This window comes from Trachurus japonicus, chromosome 13 (assembly GCF_045865225.1).
Source record: "Trachurus japonicus isolate A0001 chromosome 13, Traja_1.0".
Lineage (NCBI taxonomy): Eukaryota > Metazoa > Chordata > Actinopteri > Carangiformes > Carangidae > Trachurus > Trachurus japonicus.
In genome coordinates, this window is record NC_140919.1 from 39,361,798 (window position 1) to 39,384,165 (window position 22,368).

The 22,368-nt window shown below is 40.8% G+C and overlaps 2 protein-coding genes across 3 annotated transcripts; both read left to right on the forward strand.

Annotated features, from left to right (window-relative positions):
* Positions 1-45: 45 nt before the first annotated feature.
* hepacama (hepatic and glial cell adhesion molecule a) lies at positions 46-7,791 on the forward strand. Its single transcript, XM_085796512.1, has 7 exons — positions 46-317; positions 2,619-2,966; positions 3,997-4,278; positions 5,598-5,688; positions 5,956-6,023; positions 6,475-6,545; positions 6,933-7,791. The coding sequence occupies exons 1-7, from the start codon at positions 221-223 to the stop codon at positions 7,293-7,295; spliced, it is 1,320 nt and encodes a 439-aa protein (XP_085652638.1). The 5' UTR covers positions 46-220; the 3' UTR covers positions 7,296-7,791.
* Positions 7,792-11,561: 3,770 nt separating this feature from the next.
* Positions 11,562-21,904, forward strand: pde9ac (phosphodiesterase 9ac). Of its 2 annotated transcripts, XM_085794541.1 has the most exons (19): positions 11,562-11,695; positions 13,958-14,028; positions 14,765-14,842; positions 15,129-15,172; positions 15,325-15,379; positions 15,617-15,687; positions 15,807-15,894; positions 16,004-16,082; positions 16,165-16,239; positions 16,324-16,410; positions 17,210-17,314; positions 17,527-17,609; positions 17,917-18,073; positions 18,258-18,371; positions 18,651-18,755; positions 18,864-18,992; positions 19,084-19,179; positions 20,163-20,245; positions 21,111-21,443. In XM_085794541.1, the coding sequence occupies exons 1-18, from the start codon at positions 11,627-11,629 to the stop codon at positions 20,211-20,213; spliced, it is 1,557 nt and encodes a 518-aa protein (XP_085650667.1). In that variant the 5' UTR covers positions 11,562-11,626; the 3' UTR covers positions 20,214-20,245; positions 21,111-21,443. The 2 variants fall into 2 exon arrangements, with proteins under 2 accessions (XP_085650667.1, XP_085650666.1); XM_085794540.1 differs by lacking the exons at positions 11,562-11,695; positions 13,958-14,028; positions 14,765-14,842; positions 15,129-15,172; positions 20,163-20,245 and having other exon boundaries at positions 15,326-15,379; positions 21,111-21,904.
* Positions 21,905-22,368: the final 464 nt, after the last annotated feature.

Genomic DNA, 22,368 nt, shown 5'->3' on the forward strand with positions numbered 1-22,368 from the left:
GCACACACACACACAATCGCACACACACAGTTGGCTGTTGTTGGCTGTGAACGGGGTGCTGTGAGGAGAGTGGGGCTCAGTGTGACCAGGCAGAGGCCAGTGTTGCAGGCGGGCAGGCAGGCAGGCAGAGGAGAGGAGAGCGTGTTGAGCCACAGAGACGTGCCTGGGGTGGATAAACCATGCTCACTAAGTGGGAGAAAGACTCTGCCCAGGACACAAGATGAAGGTGGAGAGGAAGACCTCCTCTACAGGCGACAGTTTCACTGACATTCCTGCGCTACTGACGCTCTGTGGCCTCCTCCTCCTCCTCTTCACAGGTGAGTCCTAACATTTCTTGGGGCTGTCCAGAGATTAGTGCACGAGGAATTATCTGGAGACTTCTACTGTACTGTGTTTCAGATGTGGATTTTTCTTCAGCTGTGAAATTCTGACAGATTATTAACAAACACGGGTTTAAAAAAAGTAAAAACTTTTGAATTACTGCCTTATTTTACAGTATTTACCCTCTTTGTCTCTCTTTAAAAAACAGATCAAACCCTTAATCCCCAGTCTTTTGGAAGTGGAAGTTAATCCAGGTTAAGTTAGTCGAAGATGTTTTTTCCTATCCTTGTGTTCCAGCACAATGGATCTGCTCATGGGTGGTGCTCTATATTGGTCCCCCTCAAAGGGAGCCTGGAGTGGCTATTGTAGGTGTGTAAGGAGGGGATGTGTAAGTTAAGGGTGACAATATCAAGTTTTGTGGAGAGCCGTTGAAGAGGGCAGGGCCGGCTCTTTGTGCGTGGGAAGCTTTAGGTAAAGTTCATGTCAACTGATGTCAATAGGTGATTTTGATTTTAGAGTGTGTGATTTGATTTCCTGGCCCGTACCAAGGGTCCAGTTTACCCAGCCGGGCCGGTTTTGGTAGAATCACTGGGTTCTGTGTCTATCTCCAACTTCACCAGTGACAAAGAGTTCCTCTCTCTCTCTCTCTCTCCCTCTCTTACCCTCTCTCACTCTTTTCAGTGGAGGAAACTAGTTCCAACAATCGTGCCCTTTGTCTTATTGCCTTGGCAACCCCTGTCAGGCGGACCAAATGGTTACCACGGCAATGAGGCGATGCCCTGCTAACTGCCTAACTGCAAAGAATAGTGAACAGTGCAGAGTCCCCCTCTCCCTCTCTCTCTCTCTCTCTTTCCTAGGTCAGTTTTTCCATCACTGAGGCCTAACAGTAGGATGCCCCTCTCAGGCCCACAGCCAATATTCAGACCTCCATGTGTCCAGCTACAGCAGAGTTATAGGAACCTCCACTGTGAACATAATAGCTTTTGCCGTGTTTGGTTTCCAAGACATGGCTCCTATATAAAGGATGAAATGTGGCTCGCACTGTAAAACCTTATCCCTGTGTCCCAGTGGGAGATGGAAGATAATTAGGGAGCACAAATCAAAATTAGTCATTGCTTGTTCACTGCGAGGGCTTGTGAGAGGATTCCTGGAGTGTGTTTCTGAGAAACAGAGTCATGATCAAGACATGACAAGGCATCGTGGGCCAGCGTAGAAGCAAAGCAACATGTGTGCAGGAAAGTTTTTGTGTGAGAGACTAATGGCTGTTTTCGAGCCAAAATCTACCACATTTCTATTAATTTAGTCTGCGACAAGGAAAACATACAAGGAATCTGAAGTGTATTGTTTTATTACATGACCCCAAAATGAGTAGCCTAGTATTTTGCAGTTCGGTATATGAAAATATAATGTGTACTCGTTCAAATCTATTGTTTCAATCAAAGAGTTTGTGAAAAATAGTTTTCACAAATTCAAAACCATTTGAAGTCATGTGATGTGAAAGTAAAACAATTGAATTTTGCATGATAAGAAATACTGGTAACACTTTATAATAAGTACACACTATTAAGCATTAATTAAGCATGAAATACTGAATTCATCATTTATAACACATGGATACTTATTAGTATGTAGTTTATAAACAAAGTAAAAAATGTTTTACTCATCAATGATAAGCAATAACTGTATTTACAACTACTAATGAGTATTCATGCGTTATAAATGAAGAATTTAGTATTTATTAATGCTTAACTAATGCTTAATAATGTGTACTACAGTGTTACTGAAATACTTCATATGTACAGTATGTCTTAGCCACAAAAAATTTGGACAAGTGACAAAAAATTAAAATAAAAAAAGTATAGTAATGACAGTAAGTTCAATATTTTCAGATGCAACACAATGATATAATACAATATTAGATGCAGCGATGGAAAAAAAATCTTATGAACAGGGATTTTGGAGTAAAGTGACAGTACAATAATAGTTTACTTATTTAACCTGTGCAAACATGTTTAGTTTGTTATTTTCTACCTGTAAGGCCTTTGCATCCACACCCATTCACTGCTCTGACTTTTTCTTTGTTTTTGCAGTAACTGTAGTAATTAGTGTTAACACTGATTAGTGTGCTTTTGTGTAAGTCCTCTGTTGCTTCAGTGTGTGTGAAGAGCTGATTCCTCTAATCTCTGCTCACTGGCAGCGCATCAACAGCAGTATAGTGACTGTCCCCAAACAGCTGCCATCCTACACTTGTGTCCCAGTTTGAGACCTGACCGCCGTCTGTTTGCTTTTCGATTCAGGTGAGGTGTCGATGGTGAATGTGACCAGCCAAACCCAAATTGTGAGGGGCACGGTGGGCAAAGAGGCCCTGCTGTCAGTCAGCTACTCCAGCAGCAGCTCCGACAAGCCTGTGATTAAGTGGCAAGTAAAGAGGAGCAAGGAGAAACCCATCACCGTGGTGCAGTCCATCGGAACAGACATCATAGGGAACCTGAGACCGGAGTACCGCAACCGCATCCTGGTGTTTGAGAATGGGTCACTGCTGCTTCACAACCTTAGACTGTCAGACGAAGGGGCGTACGAAGTGGAGATCTCCATCACGGACGACAGCTTCACTGGAGAGCACTACATCGAGCTCACTGTGGATGGTATGGGGGATTTCTGCCTTCTGCATTCAAAAGCCCTATGTTCCCACAGCCCTATGTTCCCTCAGGTTTATGTTGCCTCATTTCTAAGATTTTTCTTATTTCTAAGAATTTTCTCAAAATGAAACTCTAAGTCAAGTCATTTTTATTTTAAAGGGATGATTCGAAGTAATTTCAACCTAGGGTCCTTTGCACCATGACCTACAAACGTTCTAATGCTTTGTTTACTACTGCTAACATTATTTGTACTACTGTAGAAGTTTGTTGTCTAAATTGCACTAACTCATGGAGGTGAGTTTAATTTCGGTATAAGAGTTCATCACTCAACCCTATGTTGGAGTAGCGGTGTTGGAAGGGGTCAGTCCTGTGTTCCCAGGGCCCTATGTTCCCAGATTTAGCTAAAAGCTACATTACATCTGTAGTCAACTGCTACTGAATAATAGGTTGGGTGTAATTGACTACCAAATTGGGAGAAATGGGGATAAAATCTGATGCAAATTGATCATAAAGGAAATGTGGGAACATAGGCCCTAATTTTGGAAAGAAAAAAAAAACCTTAGAAATGAGGGAACATAGGGCTGAGGGAACAAAGGGCTGAGGGAACAAAGGGCTGTGGGAACATAGGCACGCTCCCCAGGTAGGTAGGTAGGTATAGCCACAGTCATGAGGTACCAATAAGGAGAAGTGACGGCGTGTGGCGGGTAGCGGTACTGAAGTTAAACTCACTCGCCCATAAAAAACGTGTTAATCCACTTGCCAAGTGGTCATTGACCTCTTGGCGAAACGGTTAGCATCGGTTACCCACTCAGGGCAGGCCAGAACAACATTGGTCACATGAGTAGTTAGAGCAGGACACAGAAGAGGAATTATGAGCTAAAACAAAATCAATATGAGTCCAAAATACATTACCTTACCCAAGATGTGTTGTAATATTAAAATTTACTTTGTCAAAGCATGATACAGAGTGAACTTATCAGCAGAAGTTGTGAAATTCAATCTCAAGCCCGTCAAACCTCTGCCCTGTCATCCTCAGTTCCCGTGTCCAAACCTTATATCCAGATGATGGCTTCGTCCGTCCTGGAGTACAGCGACCACTTCCACCTGCACTGCTCCCACGACAACGGCACAAAGCCCGTCTACAATTGGCTGAAGGGAGGAAAGGTGCTGACCAATGACACGCGCCTGCTGCTCTCACACGACCAAAAGGTGCTGACCATCACGCGCGTTCTGATGTCAGACGACGACGTTTACACCTGCACCGTGGAGAACCCCATCAGCAGCATGAAGAGCATACCTGTCCATCTCACCGTCTACAGTAGGTGGCATGTCACACCGGTAGGATCTAGTTCTAGAAGTTCATGTTAAAGGGATACTTCACCCAAAATCAATAATTCACCAATTTCATACTCACCGCCATGCCAAAGAAGGGTTTGGAGAACTTTCGGAGTTATCAAGGTATTTAGATGTTTCATAGTGTGTGTTTTGGACGATTCAAACGTCTATCCGATGCTATTATATGAAAATCCGTTGCCAGCCGGACCCCCCCTGGAACTCCAAAAGCGTTTTGATAACTCTGAAAGTTCTCCTTCCTTGGCATGACGGTGAGTAGGAAATTGGTGAATTATTGATTTTGGGTGAAGTATCCCTTTAAGGAAGTGGAGAGGATGGTATTAGCTGAGTAGACAGATTTCATTTATTTCATTGGGCAGAATTACCTCTATCTGTGTCATATTGTTATATAATAATGTAATAATTGTTGCATTGTGTTATTTATAAAATGCCTCCAGACAGCAGCACAATTATAAAGTAGCATAAAATGAAAATATCTTCGGTATATTAATGGTTTGTTGTTGTAATTATTTCTTCCAACATAACCAACCGGTCTGAGAGAGAATCTAATTATGAAACCTGCATACTGTATATTTTATCTCATTGTTCAACAACCTTCCATTTTCAGGAGCTAGCAGAAGCAATTATCTTCTCATGCTGACCCATACACAAGCATGCCCGCCTCTCTAACAATGTTGTTTACGAGTGCGAATCCAGGCAGTGAGTGCAGCAGAGTTGGCTCAGAGTGGCTGTTACCAGGCGCCACTATAGAGCCACATGTCAGGCCGAGAGAGAGAGGGAGAGGCAGTCTAATCCAATGAATGGGCAGTTATTTATGAGGAGGGAGAGGAAAATGAAGGCAGGTGGGGGGAACGCCGTGCCTCAGTGGACCCCAGTAATCCTGACTTCATTATTGCTGTACTCTGATGTGCTGCATGAAGAGACAGCTACAGGCCCCTCAAACTGCCCTCTATTCCCTCAGCATGGGTAGCAGCATGGCACAAAGTCTCAAAGTGACTACCCTAATGTGCTACTTCAGTGCATTTTATTCAGGCCAGCACACTCAAAGGACATGGCAAAGCAGTTGGGGGAAAAAAAATGTTCTGCATGCTCCACATCCCAGCCATGTTTCATTATGAGCTCGTAGTTCTGTACGAAGAAAGACACAAAGTTCGAACAATGAATTTCCTTTGAGATACAACTTCACTTTTAAGGAAATTACATTGTCCTGCTGTTATTGACACAAACCTCTCTGTCTTTCTTTCTTTGTGCTCATGTCTACCTCTCTGTATCACTCCGGTTCAGGAAGGAGCTCGCTATACATCATCCTGTCCACCGGGGGCATATTCCTTCTAATCACCCTGGTGACAGTCTGTGCCTGTTGGAAACCTTCAAAGTGAGAGTAACTCTTTCTTCTTTCCCCCCCTCTCTCTATCTCTCCCCTTTCTTTCTTCCTATCTCACTCTCCCCCCTCTTGTGTCTCATTGGCTTTGATATTGCACTTGAGGATGTGACCAGAATCTAAAGTAGCTCCACAGTGACGCCACACACTACTACTCTGTACAGCTAGTGGACAATTATTGAACAACCTGTTGCTTGTATAACTCACAGTTTTGGATGTGTTTCAAGGTTGTTGTTGTTTCTTTTTTTTTTCTTGTTGTAGAAAGAAGCATCGCCCCGTCCCCCAGAGAGCTCCTGTCTATTTGGAGCAGAGTGACAATGGCCATGATGGTGAGCAAGAGTTACAGATTGTCCCAGATGATATGTCCTCATAAAATGTTTCAATATAGGGGTATAGACCCCAACATGTATTGCACAATAGAAAACCATTGACTCGTGTCACAAAACATGGTAATACTTTATAATAAGTACACACTATTAAGCATTAGTTAAGCATTACTAAATACTGAATTCTTCATTTATAACACATGAATACTCATTAGTATGTAGTTTATGTAAGTGCTTATCAATGATGAGTAAAACAGGTTTAACAGTGTTTATAAACTACATACTAATGAGTATTATATGTGTTATAAATGATGAATTCAGCATTTAATGTTTAACTAATGCTTAATAGTGTGTACTTATTATAAAGTGTTACCCAAAACATTTATTTTACCAATAAATGTAACAACTCAACTCAACAGATTGTCAACCAGATCTGCTGTCTATCTATTTGCAGTTGATGTCGTGCCCAAGCCAACTACACTTGGTCGAAGGAGTCCCATGCCTCTGTATGTTCTGAATGAAGATGTAAGTAGGCAACTGCATAAAGAATTTATATAAAGCTAGCCATTGACAACTTATAGTGACCAGGCAACAACAACAGGAATCTACAACTATGCTAGCATCCCTGTAGCTGGGCTTTGTCCTGAAAGCTACCTTTAAAAAAGCTATAGCCAGTAGCTATAGCTGAGGTTGATGTGCAATGCATATGTTATGCAATATACTGTATATTGCACTAATCCATCAAACAGTGGTCAAAATATATCTGTAAATGTCATCAACAGAGCCATTTAGCCAGCACGATGAAACCCATGCATAGTTGATATTTTGGTACAAATATGACTTCATGAAAATGAGAATCATAGATGCAATACCAGAGATGGTGATTGTAAATGTTTCTTCTTCTTGTTTCAGGAGACTATGGAGCGTTTGGAAGAATGTTCTGGCAATGCTGTCGGCCAATCAGAAATCAATATCCCTGCTACCTACGCTCCGATCATTCCCCAGTCCACTAACAGAACTGAGCAGCCCATCTGGACCGCCCCACGCAGATACTCCCGTAGCCCATCTCCACTTGCACAACCTATCCCGCATCCCCATCTAGGTCCTCCCCTGCGTCCCGTCCGCTCACCCGCTCACTCCCCCGGTCCAACGCCACGTGGTTTCAGCCCAATAAAAAAGATCCGTCCTCCGGTGGGCATCCCAGCCAGCCACCTGCCTGTAGAGGCAGAGCATCTGGAGCCCAGTGAGCAGATAAACTGTCCACCCCAACAGTGACGACTGCTGCTCGTTTCTCAACGTTTCCTGGGATGTATGCTTTCATTCTGTGATATGTAAAGTACATGTATAGTTTGTTGGTCTTCCGTTGCATCCTGAGGATAACGAAGATAAAGGATTGGATGCACTAGGATAAGAGATGAGTTCCCTTTAACCTAACCATTTGTCTTCATATTCCATTATTTATGGCTATGCACAATAAGTCTGTAGTTTTTTGATGACATGAAACATTATGTTCACCATTGTGTAGTATATCATGTATATGAAGTTGAATTGGTAAAGAATGTCCAGCTCTGGTATATATTTTGCTTCTTGTTGCATTATGAATTATACTGGGAACTTTTGATAAGTGCCTGTACATATGTAAGTTAATTACTTGGAGGGGTGGGCGTTCTGTTTTTCTCTTTTTCTTTTGAATTATTAAACCACAAACAGTATTCTTATTGTTCTATTAGGTCATTATGTAACCTGAGGTAATAAAACACTTGCAATAGTATGTAGTTTGTCATCACTTTTGCACACCACACAACGTGCTGCAAATATTCCTTTTATTTTTTTATCTTTTTACTTTCTATGTGTGTGTGTGTGTGTGCGTGTGTGTGCAATTCTTGTTTAGTCCATTAGGTGTCACCAATACATTTCCTGTATAATTGCTCAACACTGTGCTCATGGTCAGGGTACGGTTTGTATAATGTATCTCTACCTTTAACTTATACGCTTTCTTTAATCCACAAGTGCAGCTTCTGATATACTTTGTTTTGAGTATATTATTGATTATTATGTTCAATCACTTGACTTTAGCGAGTCAGTGAAAATCAAGTTGTGCTCAAACTCACAGTTATATCTTAATCATCAACATAATTAAACCAAATATAGAAAATGAATGCCAAGAGGAGGCTGGTACATCCAAGCCATTCAATTCAATCATGCATCCTCCAAATGATTTTCTATGAATAGACTCTTCTTGATTGCTTGTTGACAAATCATACCTGATAATATGTGACAACGATTAGGCTACTAAATATGGATTTTATTAATCCTCTTAATATTTCATGCTCTTTTTCCCACCGTGCAAAAACACTGACAGACAGCAAGGAATAAAAAAGGCCAAAAAATGATGCAAGATTAAAGGATGTGCTGAAGTTGAACTATATTAAGCTGAGGTACAAGGTTGTGAAAGAGTGTAATCCATGCAAACGCCTGGTCCGTCACTATTATCAGGATAATGTGTTCCCTTCCGATGACCAGCTGGACATCTTTTGTCATGAAAATCTGCATGATTTTATTAATTGCTTTTATCCCGAAACGTGTCTTCGGCTACTGAAGGTGTTATGAGTCTTCTGGTTACATAAGCGAATCAGATCCGCCTGTTTTGATCTGGGCTTTGTGGTCTTTGTTCTGTTTGAACCACCATTTATTCCACGGCACACCGACTCATGAATACACATACAGCATCATAGGGACACACAAGCACCAGTAGCTACGCAAGCACACACAAACATGTGCATAATCATTTTGGCTTGCAGTATAAGTGGGAAATGAAATGTCCTCAGATAATGAGAGCAAGCCTTTTTTATTGAGTTTAGAAGATGCTTTTAATGTATTTTGATCTCACATTCTGTCTGTTAGCCTTACAGTCTCATCTCATCATGTTCCACCTCTCTCCTCCAGCGTTGCACAGGAGCCTGGGTAATAATTAGACTCGTGGGGATCAGCATCACATCTGTGTGCAAATAGTATGTGTATGTGTCTGTGTATCTGTGTCCTATGAGTTGAATGGAGATGATCTGTGATGCTCTCCAACTCTAATTAATTACCTCCTTCTCCCCCTCCTGCCTGGTCGAGCTTTCGCACTAATGCCCTTGTTCACACCAGCCTGTTGATGTGAGACTCCCAGTAGAGGAGGGGTGGCTTTATTATTGAGAAGCTTTCATCTGTGCTTTTTTTTTTTTTTTTTTGTTATGGCCAAGACTTGTCAGTCGTCTATAACAGGTAATTCCCTGGTAGCGTTCTGGCTTTTGTCGTAATTTAGGTCAATAGAGAAAAGTAGAAGAGAGGGGTTTGTTTTGGGCTAATTTCTTCTAGATCTTCATCATAGCAAAAATAAGTTACCTGACATCTTCTCTGATCTATAGTCTTCACTAAAAAACCCTGTTACACTTACTGTAACCTGGAATTCCTATCATTTCTGACACTTTGCTATTGTTATTTACTATCTGGATTTCCAATGTCTTGTTACTTCTGCTACTCATGTCTATACAGTACATGCGCTACAATACTGTATTTCAGTGGGCACAATTGTATTTTACTTTAACATTTACAACCCCACAATGTCACAGAGGCAAATACTGTACATTGAGAGCTATACGGTACTTTTCACTTTGTAATAATTCTTTAATGAAAGTCTGAACCAGTGCTTTCCAGAATTTCTGGCTCATGACACACACACAAAAAGAAACCAATGTCATGATGTTCATGATTTTATTTAAGGGGGCTGCTGTAATATCTAATTAACTCCTTAAGCCACAAATATGTCAAATATTTTACAAAACGTATACATATACAAATGACACTCGTGCAGGGATTTTAATACCTAACTGTATATAAAGCAATGAGCTAATATTATTTTATATTAGTAGCATTGTTTTTGCAAAATTAGCAGCCTACTTTTTCTTTTTCAATGATGCTCCAGTATTAATGATTTAATATTTTAATATATCATAATATATTAGCAACAGGCAGCATTGCTTTTGTGTACCCTATACCTTTTCTGTTCAATAGTATTTTGCAATAAGTAATACTTTTGTAGAAATTTGCAGGACTTTCATCAGTAACAGCATCAGTTTCTTTACAATAAAACAATCAATTATATTACAGCATTTCATTAAAATTTGTGTTTTTGTTGCTTTTATGTTATTGTCCTCGGTCAATTATAAATTGATGCTAAAATAAAATGCACTCTGAAATCTCCTCAAGAGCTCTGCTGAACTCATCTGACCAAACCATCTGCTGGTCCTGTTCTCAATAATGAAGTGGATGAGGGGATTGAGAAGTGCAACACACACAAACACACACATACATACACACACACACACTTGTACACACTTACATAGAAAATAAACAAAAATTCATATCAAATCAACGCACTTCCACACATGTACATACAAATGTAGCACTCAGGTGTAGCACTCAGGTGACTGGCTGGCTGAACGAAAGAACAAAGCCACTTAAAATTAGGGCCCCCCTTGGTTAGAAGTGCCCCCCCCCCCTGGTAAGATATAATTTTCCATGTATTGTTGAGTGCTCTAATCAGTGTTTTGTTTGTGCACTGTGGGCCTTTTAGGACAATTATAATTGCTATTTTCAACAGAACACAGGTATATTAAAAGTATCTGGCCAGGTTCCAATCAGATAGCTGTTTAGTAAACAAGTTACGTTGGTGCACGATAAAGCCCAAACACTTGAGTGTGTTTTTCCTATGAGATACGGTGAATCAGTCTATGTAGATAAGACATCTGTGACCAGCACAGGTAAAAGCCCTGCACCACTTAAGATGTTAGGATGGCTTTTTCTCCCATAGCAACAGTCCCCTGGCAACCAGTAAGAGGTGCCAGTTATATTTGTAGTACTCCATACCCCTCCGGCTCCCTCATACATACCCTTCCTCACCTTCTCCATCACCCACAGCCTCTCTCTCTCTCTCTCTCTGTCTCTCTTCCCCATCGTTCTCCGTTTCAGTATGTGTGTTTGAGTCTGAGTGCGCCTGCATGCGAGTCAGCTGCTTCCCTCCGCACCTGGGACATTACCTCCGGTCTCCACAGGGGAAGCTGCATCTCTGACACTGTGAGTTTAATAGATGTGCTGTTGCTTTTTGTAAATTAATTTGGCTGTAATTATTTCTAACTGCATTGCATGTGTAAGTAGGCCTATAGGTTTTATTGGAGGTGATTGTTTAACTGGTTGTGTTATGGAGCTTTGTGTTATGGGAATGTTAGAATTTGTAAATAGACATGAAATTGCCCTTGTTTTTCCTTTTGCATTTGTACTCCTGTATTTTTTTTTCTTTCTTTTTAGCTGGAGATGCATTGTGTCATTTTATTTTTGCTTCTTTTCTATCTGATTTCTTTCTTTCCTATGTCTTGTTTTTATATTTAAGCACCACACTTAACGATATCTGGATGAATCTACTGGGGGGAAAAAAAGTGTGCAAACCCCTTTTTATCTATATAATATAACACTGTTTACTTGATTGTTGTCTCTCTTCAGGTTGGTCATTCAGGGCTCCGAGCCAGAATCTCTGCGGGTGTGTAAGAGAGGAGAGGGAGGTCAACATGGGCTCGAGCTCCTCCTCCTATGCCCCCAAAAGCATTTACCTGGATGTGGATGGGAAGGTCCAAAAGGTAGGTCCAGTTCCAGCGGAAATGCTTTAATTCTTAGGTCTTTTTTTTACTGTTTTCACTCATAATACTATGTTCATCCTTAGATGTTTTGTTTGACCAAAAATAAATGTAACTAAACTGCAAATAAATGTGACATTTTGCATATTATGAATGCATATACTGACTGAATATATACCTGGCAACATATACAGATTCAGCATTTCACTAATGTGACTATAAACATGTTGTTACTTGATGTAAAATCAAATATTTCAGATAATTTCAGTATTTCTTATATAAATCAGGACTATGCACAGATGCCTAATTAAAACTCTTGATATTCATGTTACATAAGAAAAACATTGGCGCTGTTCAAACTGTTTATGAATTAAATCTGAATTATTTTTGTTATGTATTCCACTCCTCAATGAATAAGAATTCATTGAGGAGTGGAATACAATTTTGTTCACTATGGCAATTTAGATTTTAATTCACCTTCCTGACTCCTAACAAGTATTCTCCTGGGGCTGAACTCACCTAAGGAGGAGCTAAAATTAGACGGTGGTGCAGAGCAGTTAGCCTTACAGGTGTTACTGACAGAACCACACACCTGTTGCAAACAGCTTACTCAACACATTTAATTTCCGCTGCTATAGCTCTGGGAAATGTGTGAAATTATGGGTTTGATACATTTCACTTCCTACGTTCAGATTCACAGAAGCAGTTAATCAAAAATACAGGAAAGAAGAGATGTGGTGGGAAAATAAAACTTATGTCAGCTTTTTAATCACAGCACAGTGACAGTTTAGTGATCGGTCAAACAGTCGTGACGGATGCTTCCAGGCTGCAGTTTTATGTTTCAGCATTCCTCACATACTGAGATACAGACAAATGAAACACTTGCTGATCTGCCGAATGTGGAGTGCTTCAAGTAGAGAGCTGGCAATGACACATGTCTGTTCAAGAGCCCCGAGCCCACGTCCTGAGGCTGAATGTTTGTCTGCTACACCTGCTCTCGCTTTTTACATGTGAGATCACAGCTTTTGCACAGCGAGAATTTTTGCCCACTCTTTGCAAGAAGCCATCCGTTTTCTTTCTACGCTGTACACAAAGTCACGCAGTGTGTTTGAGTCTTGTAAACTGGGCTGATTTGTTTTCGCGTGACAGGCGTGGATAATGTTGCTATCTTCCAGAGCTCCACGGACTCTCACACTCCAGCTGTCCCTTTCTTTCCCTCGTTGGTCTCTCTCTCTCCGCCGACTTGACCTTATTCAGCCACAAGAGAAACCAACCCTTGCTTTTTACACTCCCATGTGACGCCGTTGTCTAAAAAACACATGAAATCTGATAACCGCCCGACCCTGTCAGAGCACCGAGGCCTTATATCAAAACAGCACAGCAGCTGTTTGAGTGCAGGTGTGCCTTTGGAGAACACAGACACACAGACTGCTCTGTGTTGAATTTGAAACCCACAGAGGAGGTTTTCTCAATAACCGCATGACATAATGGTGATTTATAGAAAAAGGGTGAAGTCTGCACACTGTTGTAGCTCCTCAAATGTTTATAGGCTATAAGGCGTTTCGATCACATAGATATTCATCAGGAAGTGATCAAAAGGCTGATCTTATAGCCTACAATAAACATTTGAGGAGCTGCGCACTTCACCCTTTTTCTAAAAGTCTGTTTGTTTGTTACACTGCAAAAACTCTAAATCTTTCCAAGAATATTTGTCTTATTTCTTGTCAAAATGTCTCATTTCTAGTCAAAACGAATCTCTTTCCACTTAAAATAAGACTCATCACCTAAAAATGAACTTGTTTTTAGATCATTGTCACTTGTTTGAAACAAATTTTCTCTTGAAATAAGTAGAAAAATCTGCCAGTGAAAGCAAGTTTTTTTTGTGCTTATAATAAGAAAGAAAAACTTGCTCCACTGTCAGATTTTTCTACTTATTTCAAGTGAAAATATGCTTGAAAGAATTGAAAAGTGTCTAAAAACAAGCTGATTTTTAATGGGATGGGTCTTATTTTAAGCATAATGAGATTTGTTTTGACTAGAAATTACATTTTGACTAGAAATAAGACAAATATTCTTGGTAAGATATTTGAGTTTTTGCAGTGTCCTGCACCTGTAATACTTTGGATGTGCGTGCGATTTATACCACTACTGTGTCATATAATTCCCTAAAAACCAATCAAGTCAACCTCCTGCCATCATTTCCCTCATCAGGAGACAAGGTTGGACCTAAACGAGTTCATTAAAAGAGCTGCGTGTGTCTTTCAGGTGGTGTTCAGTCGGCACTGCAGTCCATGTGACATCAAGGAGCTCCTGTGTTCCTCATCCAACATTCCCAGGTTTGTCTGTGAAGATTATCACTCACCCAGGTCATGCACAAGAAGAAGGGTTTAGATCGTGGGCGACCGAGTTTGTATGTACATCAAAATGTTTTACATCTCATGCAAGAGGCTTCTTCAGCTCTTTGATCTGAGCAGATGTGCGTCATCGACTGAAGAAGCACACACATCAACGACACACATCTGTTCAGCTTTTCTTAGGGTGTTCCCAGGCTGTGCTGTTGTGTTTACCTGATTTGTTTTCTCATTAAAAACTAAGAACTATGGCATAAAGCTGCAAGAAAGTATCCTAAAAACACAGAAAGCAGACACAGTGCACCATGATAAAAAGATTTAAAAAATAAATAAATACAAAAGTGGCTGAAAAACGAGGAACACCTGTAAGTAAAAATGAGCCAAACTCCCATCAGTTGTTCAAACAGGAACTGACATATTTAACGATGGAAGCAAGATGTGTCATCTGCTTTTACTGAGGAGGACAAAGTTGTTATACACTGCTCCTGGGAACGTAGCATTTAATTATCTCTGTCTACTGCCCTTTGTAAAACACAAAATGATGCATGCTGCAAAAGTAACATAGCTCAGTAAAAGAAAACTATATATACAATACAACAATATATTTTCATTTATAACATACAAAGCATAAAGATAAATTATGTCAGAGGCTCAGTGGGGCGATAAGACTTGTACTTTTGATTCTGCTTTTCTCACTTTTCCTCTTTTCCTCTCACGACAGGAACACAGCCATCATGATGGTGGATCCAGAAGGTGCCTTGGTCTCCATAGATCCCACCATGCCCACCAACTCTCCTAGGTAACATAACTGCATATTGAATGATAATAAATTTGTATGGAAACTGAGTATCATCTGCCCCATTACAGAGGCAGTTTCCCTTCTTATTCACAACCGTTATAAACAGAGTAGATTAAAGAAAAAAAATCTCACCACAAGTCTATTTAGCAGATGTTGAGGAGCTTTAGATCGTATCTGCAGAGCACTCGCTCACTGAACTGTGGCGAGATTGTTTAGTCAACTCTTTGTACGGGTTTGAAAACTCAAAATGATCTGACTGTTGATCTCACATCTGAACTTCCCACAGCTCTTTGTACAAAATTGTCCCTCTGTCAAGTGGACAACTCGGAGGTAAGCTTGTCCTTTATTATAACACAGGCTACATTCATGCATCAACAGCACATCTGCTGTGAAATTAATACAGTAATAGTTTGAATCACAAATGACTTGACAGCGGGAAGTCTGTTCACAATGATTTATCAGGACTGTACTTATGTCTGCAGAGAAGGAGGACATGTTTCAGAACGTGTTAACACAGGTGGCGGAGCAGTTCAGCAGGTAACACCTCTGTTGTTTATGTTATGTTATGGCTGAAGCCTGCCCTCCCCCGCCCTAACACATAGCTCACACACATAACTGGCACTGGTGCATTTCAGTGTTAATACCAGCTGCAACCCATGGAGGCCAGTTAAAACTGACAGCGCGTTCTTTCACCCTTATTTTGCAGGTTTCATTCCAGTTTATGTTGTCCTTGTCATGTCATACATGTCATAATGTCACAATTTGATTCTCCAGAGCCTTTCGCATCAACGAGCTGAAGACCGAGGTCACCAACAGGCTAGCCATGCTGGAGAAGAGAGTCGAATGTGAGTGGCACATTTCATTTAAAATGGTGTGTCTGTAAAGATTCTACAAGAAATCCTCCAACCTCTGATATGAATGTAAAATAGAAATCATTCGAGCGTTACCCATCGTTTCGTTTCAGTGGAAGGCTTGAAGGTGGTGGAGATTGAGAAGTGTAAAAACGATCTGAAGAAGCTCCGCGATGAGATGACCTCAAGAGGTGGTGGCAGGTGAAGAGAAGTTAAACACCAGATTTCTGCACTTCTGTCAATACCACATCCACAGAAACTAACCTTCAAGGATATCAAACCAAAGAAATCTTTTCCCTTCTGCCCTCAGAGTAAACTGCCCATGCAAATATAACTTTGATGACGGGAAGAAGGTCACTCCTCGACGAGATGTCCCCAATTACCCCAAGGTATTTGGTTGATCCTTTTTAGATCACCATTAGACAAAGCTTCTGATTATCTGATCGTGTTTTTTTTATTTGGCATACGCAGTACACATTGTCTCAGGAGACTATCGAGGCACTGAAGAAGCCGACGTTCGATGTGTGGCACTGGGAACACAACGAAGTTTGTTGATATCATTGCTCGACTCCATCGGCCGTCTCCGTTTCCATGTCACTGGTGCCTGACTTTCTTTCTTTCTTGTTGCAGATGCTGAGCTGTCTGGAGTACATGTACCATGACTTGGGGCTAGTGAAGGAATTCAACATGAACCCCATCACACTCAAGCGCTGGCTGGTAAAGTTACAGCGATGGAGGACACACTGTATACGCATGCAACGCACATGAGTTTCAAACAGGCTTTCACATAAAAAGCAAAGGTGTCACTGAATCTCATACAGATTACAAATTGATGATCAAAGGTCATATGAGGTTAGAAATGATTGTTCCAATGATTTAAAGGGATAGTTCAACATTTTGGCAAATTGGTCCATCCCTGTAGTCATAGCAGTAAGTTTGTTACCTTTAATTGTCGGTGCGAGCTACAGAGGCTAATGGAACTTCTTGGTTTCCCTCATCAAACTCATCAAACACACAATCCAACAACTCCAAAACGCTCTCATGGACGAGTTGTGACCTGCACATTCACCACGCTAAGAACATTTTGAGACGGAGTTGTTTTAGAGGTAAATTCAGAGACTGCTTGCTGAAAAACTGCCCCTGACAGGAACGCGCATCAGCTGTTTTGCATGAATTTACCTTGATAACAGCTCAGTCTCGTAACGTCTCGTTATTAGCTCATAGCGTGGTGAATGTGCAGGTCATAACTTGTCCACAAAAGCGTTTTGGAGTTGTTGGGTTGTGTATTTGATGAGTTTGATGAGGGAAGCATAGAAATACCATTTGCCTCCATTGCGTTCGCTGAGCAGCTCACAGCTCTGCTCCGCCGTTCTAAAAATAGTTTGCACCGACAATTAAAGGTAACAAACCTACGCCATAGGGATTATGGCAATGGGCCAATTTGCCAAAATGTTGAACTCTCCCTTTAAGATTGTTTGCAGTGAGCAAACTGAATGAATGAATCTCTGTCTTCTAGTTGGGGATTCAGGAGAACTACCGCAACAACCCCTTCCACAACTTTCGTCACTGCTTCTGTGTTAGCCAGATGATGTATGGTATGATTCACCTCTGCAACCTTCAGGTAAACTGCATGTTTGTCAGTGTGGTGTATGTTCACGCATGTCAAGGACATCATTCAGTTGAATCCATCGGTCAAAATTAGGTTGTGTATGTCTGAACATCACGTCACATTCTTCAATATCAAATCGGCTGAATCTGAAATAATCATCAATATACTGGCTGGATATGTTTTAGCATGTTCTGATTACACTGTTCTTTTCCATTGTCGCCCAGGAGAAGTTGACTCTCACAGATATGGGCATTTTAATGACAGCTGCAGTGTGTCATGACCTGGACCACCCCGGCTACAATAACACGTAAGACTCACTATCCTGTCTGTAGGGGTGTTGACAGATGGACCAGTGCAGATGCCCACTGACCCTCACCGTGTTTTGACATCCTCGCCACAACACTGTTGTCAATGAACTGTGAAACTAGTTCAGCATGGAGAGAGTTCTGGTATGAAAACACCCTGATTCAGATTATCATGTTGTTCTTGGTCGGGAGGTTCAGGCAGGCGAGGCAAAGGACCTCTCCTATCAGGGACAATTCATGGTAAAAAAAAAAATAAAACAAAAAAAACAACATCAATCCATCATTCATCATCTGTCATCCATCTATCAGGTACCAAATCAATGCCCGTACAGAGCTGGCAGTGCGCTACAATGACATATCTCCGCTGGAGAACCATCACTGTGCTGTGGCCTTCCAGATCCTTTCTCTTCCTGAGTGCAATATCTTTGCAAATGTGGATCCTGAGGCATTCAAACAGATCCGACAGGTGAAATGTGCAGCTAAAGCCCTGATTACTGAGCAGTGTAGCACTTTTAAGAAAGAAAAAAGACAGAGGTAGCCTAGGGATTGCTTCATGTCGATCAATCTGTTCACTGCTTTGATTTCATGACTAATAATGTATGCATGTGTCTTGCAAACCTCTCATCCGAGCTTTGATCTTCTATTTCCAGGCAATCATCACCCTCATTCTGGCCACAGACATGGCCAGACATGGGGAGATACTAGACTCCTTTAAGCAAAAAGTGGACAACTTTGACTTCACCAACGAAGAACATGTGACATGTGTATGTATATATTCATCACGTCATACAAGATCACATTGTGTCCCGGCTGTTCACTGTGCTGTACAAATGATATCTGACCTCAAAACAAGCCGGTCTTTATTCGCTGTGTGTGCTGTGATCAGTGGTCGCCAGTTGGATTGTATTAGTGGAACTGGAGAAGCAGTCACAGACATATAAGTAGATGATATAAGACAGACCCACCACACTACTCACTACAATAAGGCTTCTTTGTCCTCGGTTTGTGCACACGTGTTTATACGTGTGTGTTTGTGTTTTCAGCTAAAGATGGTTTTGATCAAGTGCTGTGACATTTCCAACGAGGTCAGGCCAACTGAGGTGGCTGAGCCATGGGTGGACTGTCTGTTGGAGGAGTACTTCATGCAGGTGACCCCCTCCCCTCCCCCAGCCCATTATCATCATCATCTAATGTTGTCATCTTGAAGAAAAGGGCTCAGCACGCGTAATCACATGACAATGTTTCCGCTGCTGTAGAGTGACAGGGAGAAGTCCGAGGGCCTCCCGGTGGCTCCCTTCATGGACAGAGACAAAGTCACCAAACCCACCGCTCAAATTGGCTTCATCAAGTTTGTCCTCATCCCGATGTTCGAGACCGTCATGAAGGTAGGACTGCTTATTTATGGGATGTGTCCATATTTAACGCTCTGTCTTTGGTTACCAGGTAACGTTCACACTGTGGTGTTTTTTTCCACAGCTTTTCCCTCAGATTGAGGAGATCATGGTTCAACCTTTGAGAGACTCTCGTGACCACTACGAGGAGCTGAAACAGATTGATGACGCCATGACAGAGGTAGAACCTATTCCATCTATCTATCTATCTATCTATCTATCTATCTATCTATCTATCTATCTATCTATCTATCTATCTATCTATCTATCTATCTATCTATCTATCTATCTATCTATCTATCTATCTATCTGGGGGTGGCTTAGCTTAGCATTAAGACGGGAGAGAGGGGGAAACAGCAAGCCAGGCTTTGTCAAAGGGTAAGAAAACCCAGCAACTAATAATAACTAATCATTGTAACATTATATGTAATGTAATCTGTACAAAAACTGAAGTTTAAAATTGACAGTTTGTTGTTTTGGGGTTCTTGGCTCCAACCAGTTAGAGGAAAGTCAGGTCATTCATTTTTATTCATTTTCTATCCTTAGACCCCTGAGGCAACCAGGAGAGACTCCAGGAAGTTCCTGGTCCCAGCCAAGAAATAGTCCTGTAGATAGTCCTATATAAGACTACACATTGACATTTTTACAATTATATTCCATTAGTATATTTCCCAAAATGTAGATGTTTGCTCTAAAATTGCACTTTTGAATTTGGAGATGTAACACTTTAAGCACCATAATCAGTGTAGAAAGTGGCCTTTGAATTAAATTCTTCCCTTTTGGATCTAAAATTATTTCCATATTGTTGTTATCTTTTGTGTCAACACTGACACAGTGAAAATAGTGACAATGTCATGATGTGACCTTGGGGCAAGACAGGTACACATTCAACAACAAAGCTATGAGAAGAGTAACAGTAAAGCGAGACCAGAATGTAAAGAGTTAAAACAATGGCAGTATTGCATGCGTCCTGCAGTGAGAAAAAGGTAAAAATAATAATAATAATCCAAGTTGACACACACACTGTCATTTAAGCTTTTCACCTAGAATGTTGTGCAATTTGTTTCACATGGGTGGGGTCACACACACGCACACACACATACACACAAACATGGGAGCATCAAACCACTTGCTAACATCAAGGTGTGTCTTTTGTTCAATGAGGCACAGAAGAAAAAAACTGAAAATATGTCATTAGGCGGGAAGAAGAAGTAAGCTCTGCAGTGAGTGAGTGCAGTGGTATCTGTGTAAGTAAAAGTGACTGACTCCTTGGTTGTGCTTTTTTCTTTTCCTTTCTTTTTTTTGTTTAGTGTTAGTGTGACGAGTGCTCTCTGTCTCTGCCTCTCTCTGGCCTCTCCACAACAACTCTCTCTGCACAAAAGCCAGACCTTTAGGAATGCGCAGCACTTTCATTACTTTGGGTTCTCTTTATATCAGTTAGCTAACAAAAAGGAAAGAAAGGGAGTTACCCTGTTCATGGCTCACACAAGAAAGTCTTGGCAAAATGTTTGGCCGCTGTTTAAGATCAATGGTCTGCAAAGAAAAATAAAGACAGACAGAAAGAAATCCCATCAAAATTGTATTAAAGTTGTAAAAAGTCAAGAATGATGCAATTTTCCATTAAAAGATGATGGGATTTTGATATTCCTTTCATTCCTGTCATGATTTGACCTCGTCATGACTGAGATGCTGAAAACAAAGTGGTGAAAATGTTGCTCATTTATTTACCTCCTAAACACCATGTTGCCTTTCTTTTGCAGTGACAAGATACAACACTTTCTGCTCGTGAATTAACAAACTATACCCTCTTTGTTGTCTTTCTTTTTAACACTGAACCTTTCCAGAGAGGTAAAGTGAAGTCACCACTAGAGTCAGAGTAAGTCTTGACTTTCCACAGAGAGAAGGTCAATCCTCACTCACAGCTCTGTGGGCGATTTCAACTTTTTGTTGTTGCTGTTTCCTCTGAACACTGAGGTGGATGGTTTACGCTGACCTAATAGGCACATGACTTCTTGTTCAAAACTATAGATCTACGTAGTTTCAGCTCTTCCTCCTTCAGCCGCGTCTCTCTGCCTGATTCCAGCTCATGTTTTCTTTTTGCTTTTATTGCAGGGGTCTTCTTTTGTGCTCAAATTCAGGAAAGACTTTAAAAAAACATGAGCGAGGCCTTGCCCAAGACGTTCTGCACTGCACCCCGAGGACGACAGATGGAGCAGGAGGGAGAGGAGAGAGTCCACAGACAGACTGCTTGGCTACGTACTGAACTAAACTTAGGCATCAAGGTGGCATATCTTGAACTTTGACTTAGACTTTTGCACTGGATGTAACAGAGAGGGACCTGCTGACCTCTCTGTGTATTTATGGCGTTTATGTTGTTCTCTCTAATCTCTTTTTTTCATGTAATAGCACCTCAAGAGTTTGAAGGACCAATTTCTCCAAAAACAATTAAGTTTAACATTGTTTTTTTGTATTTTTGTGGTTTATTACTCTACATTTTGAAAATATACAGTGGCTGCAGAATTGGCCCCATCGACCTCATGGACAAAGGTTCAGGAAAATGTTTCCTACAAACAATAAGTGATCATATCTTTTTACAGTTGCCAGTGTGGCATTATATTTTGATAGACATGGTGCACCAAGTGTTTTCCAAAGAATATTGCATCTTTGCACCTTTTACTTTTTTTGTTCACACACAATAAGAATTTCATCACGAACAATTCTAGCTCTATTTTTTTGACACTTTTTAATATGATGAAATAAAAGCCATCTAGGGGCTTGAATTGTCCAAGGTGTGACACAATTTGTCCTGTAAAAACGTTTTAATGTCACATTTCATGTAAAACTGTGCTTTGTATGTCTGTTCCTCTGTCACATATTGTGAGTCCTAATATATAAAGGTTAGACAATGCACATGTCAGAGTGTCGTCTGTCTTCAGAAGAGGTAACTGTGCGTCCAGAGCTAAGTTGAGTCACTTTGTGTAATATAAACAGACTGAATAATAACTGATAATGCCAAGGTTTAAGAAAGTTAAAGAAGTTGAAAATAGACAATGACACAGTGAAGTGAAGCGAGCTATCCCGAGGATAAAGGGACTATACCAGAAGAAATAGTGAATACGATACAAATAATAAAACGTATTATCATGAACATATTTCTGTGACCTGTCCAGGGTGTAACCGCCTTCACCAAATATCAGCTCCAAGACCCCACGACCCTGTGTGGATAAGTGGTAGGATGGATGAAGAATGTTTTATTTTATTTTATTTTATTTTATTATTTTAGTTTTTTTATTTTCACGGTGCCATACACCATAAATCCGGCATGGGTTTACAAAACACAAGATAAGTAATAAAGAACAATAAACAAAAG

Excerpts from the sequence above, each read along its gene's own strand:
- hepacama (XM_085796512.1), top strand. The coding sequence starts at position 221 with ATGAAGGTGGAGAGGAAGACCTCCTCTACAGGCGACAGTTTCACTGAC. Across the intron at positions 318-2,618 it reads CCTCCTCCTCCTCTTCACAG|GTGAGGTGTCGATGGTGAAT; the intron begins GTGAGTCCTAAC and ends TTTTCGATTCAG. Across the intron at positions 2,967-3,996 it reads CATCGAGCTCACTGTGGATG|TTCCCGTGTCCAAACCTTAT; the intron begins GTATGGGGGATT and ends TGTCATCCTCAG.
- pde9ac (XM_085794541.1), top strand. The coding sequence starts at position 11,627 with ATGGGCTCGAGCTCCTCCTCCTATGCCCCCAAAAGCATTTACCTGGAT. Across the intron at positions 11,696-13,957 it reads TGGATGGGAAGGTCCAAAAG|GTGGTGTTCAGTCGGCACTG; the intron begins GTAGGTCCAGTT and ends TGTGTCTTTCAG. Across the intron at positions 15,173-15,324 it reads GTCAAGTGGACAACTCGGAG|AGAAGGAGGACATGTTTCAG; the intron begins GTAAGCTTGTCC and ends TTATGTCTGCAG.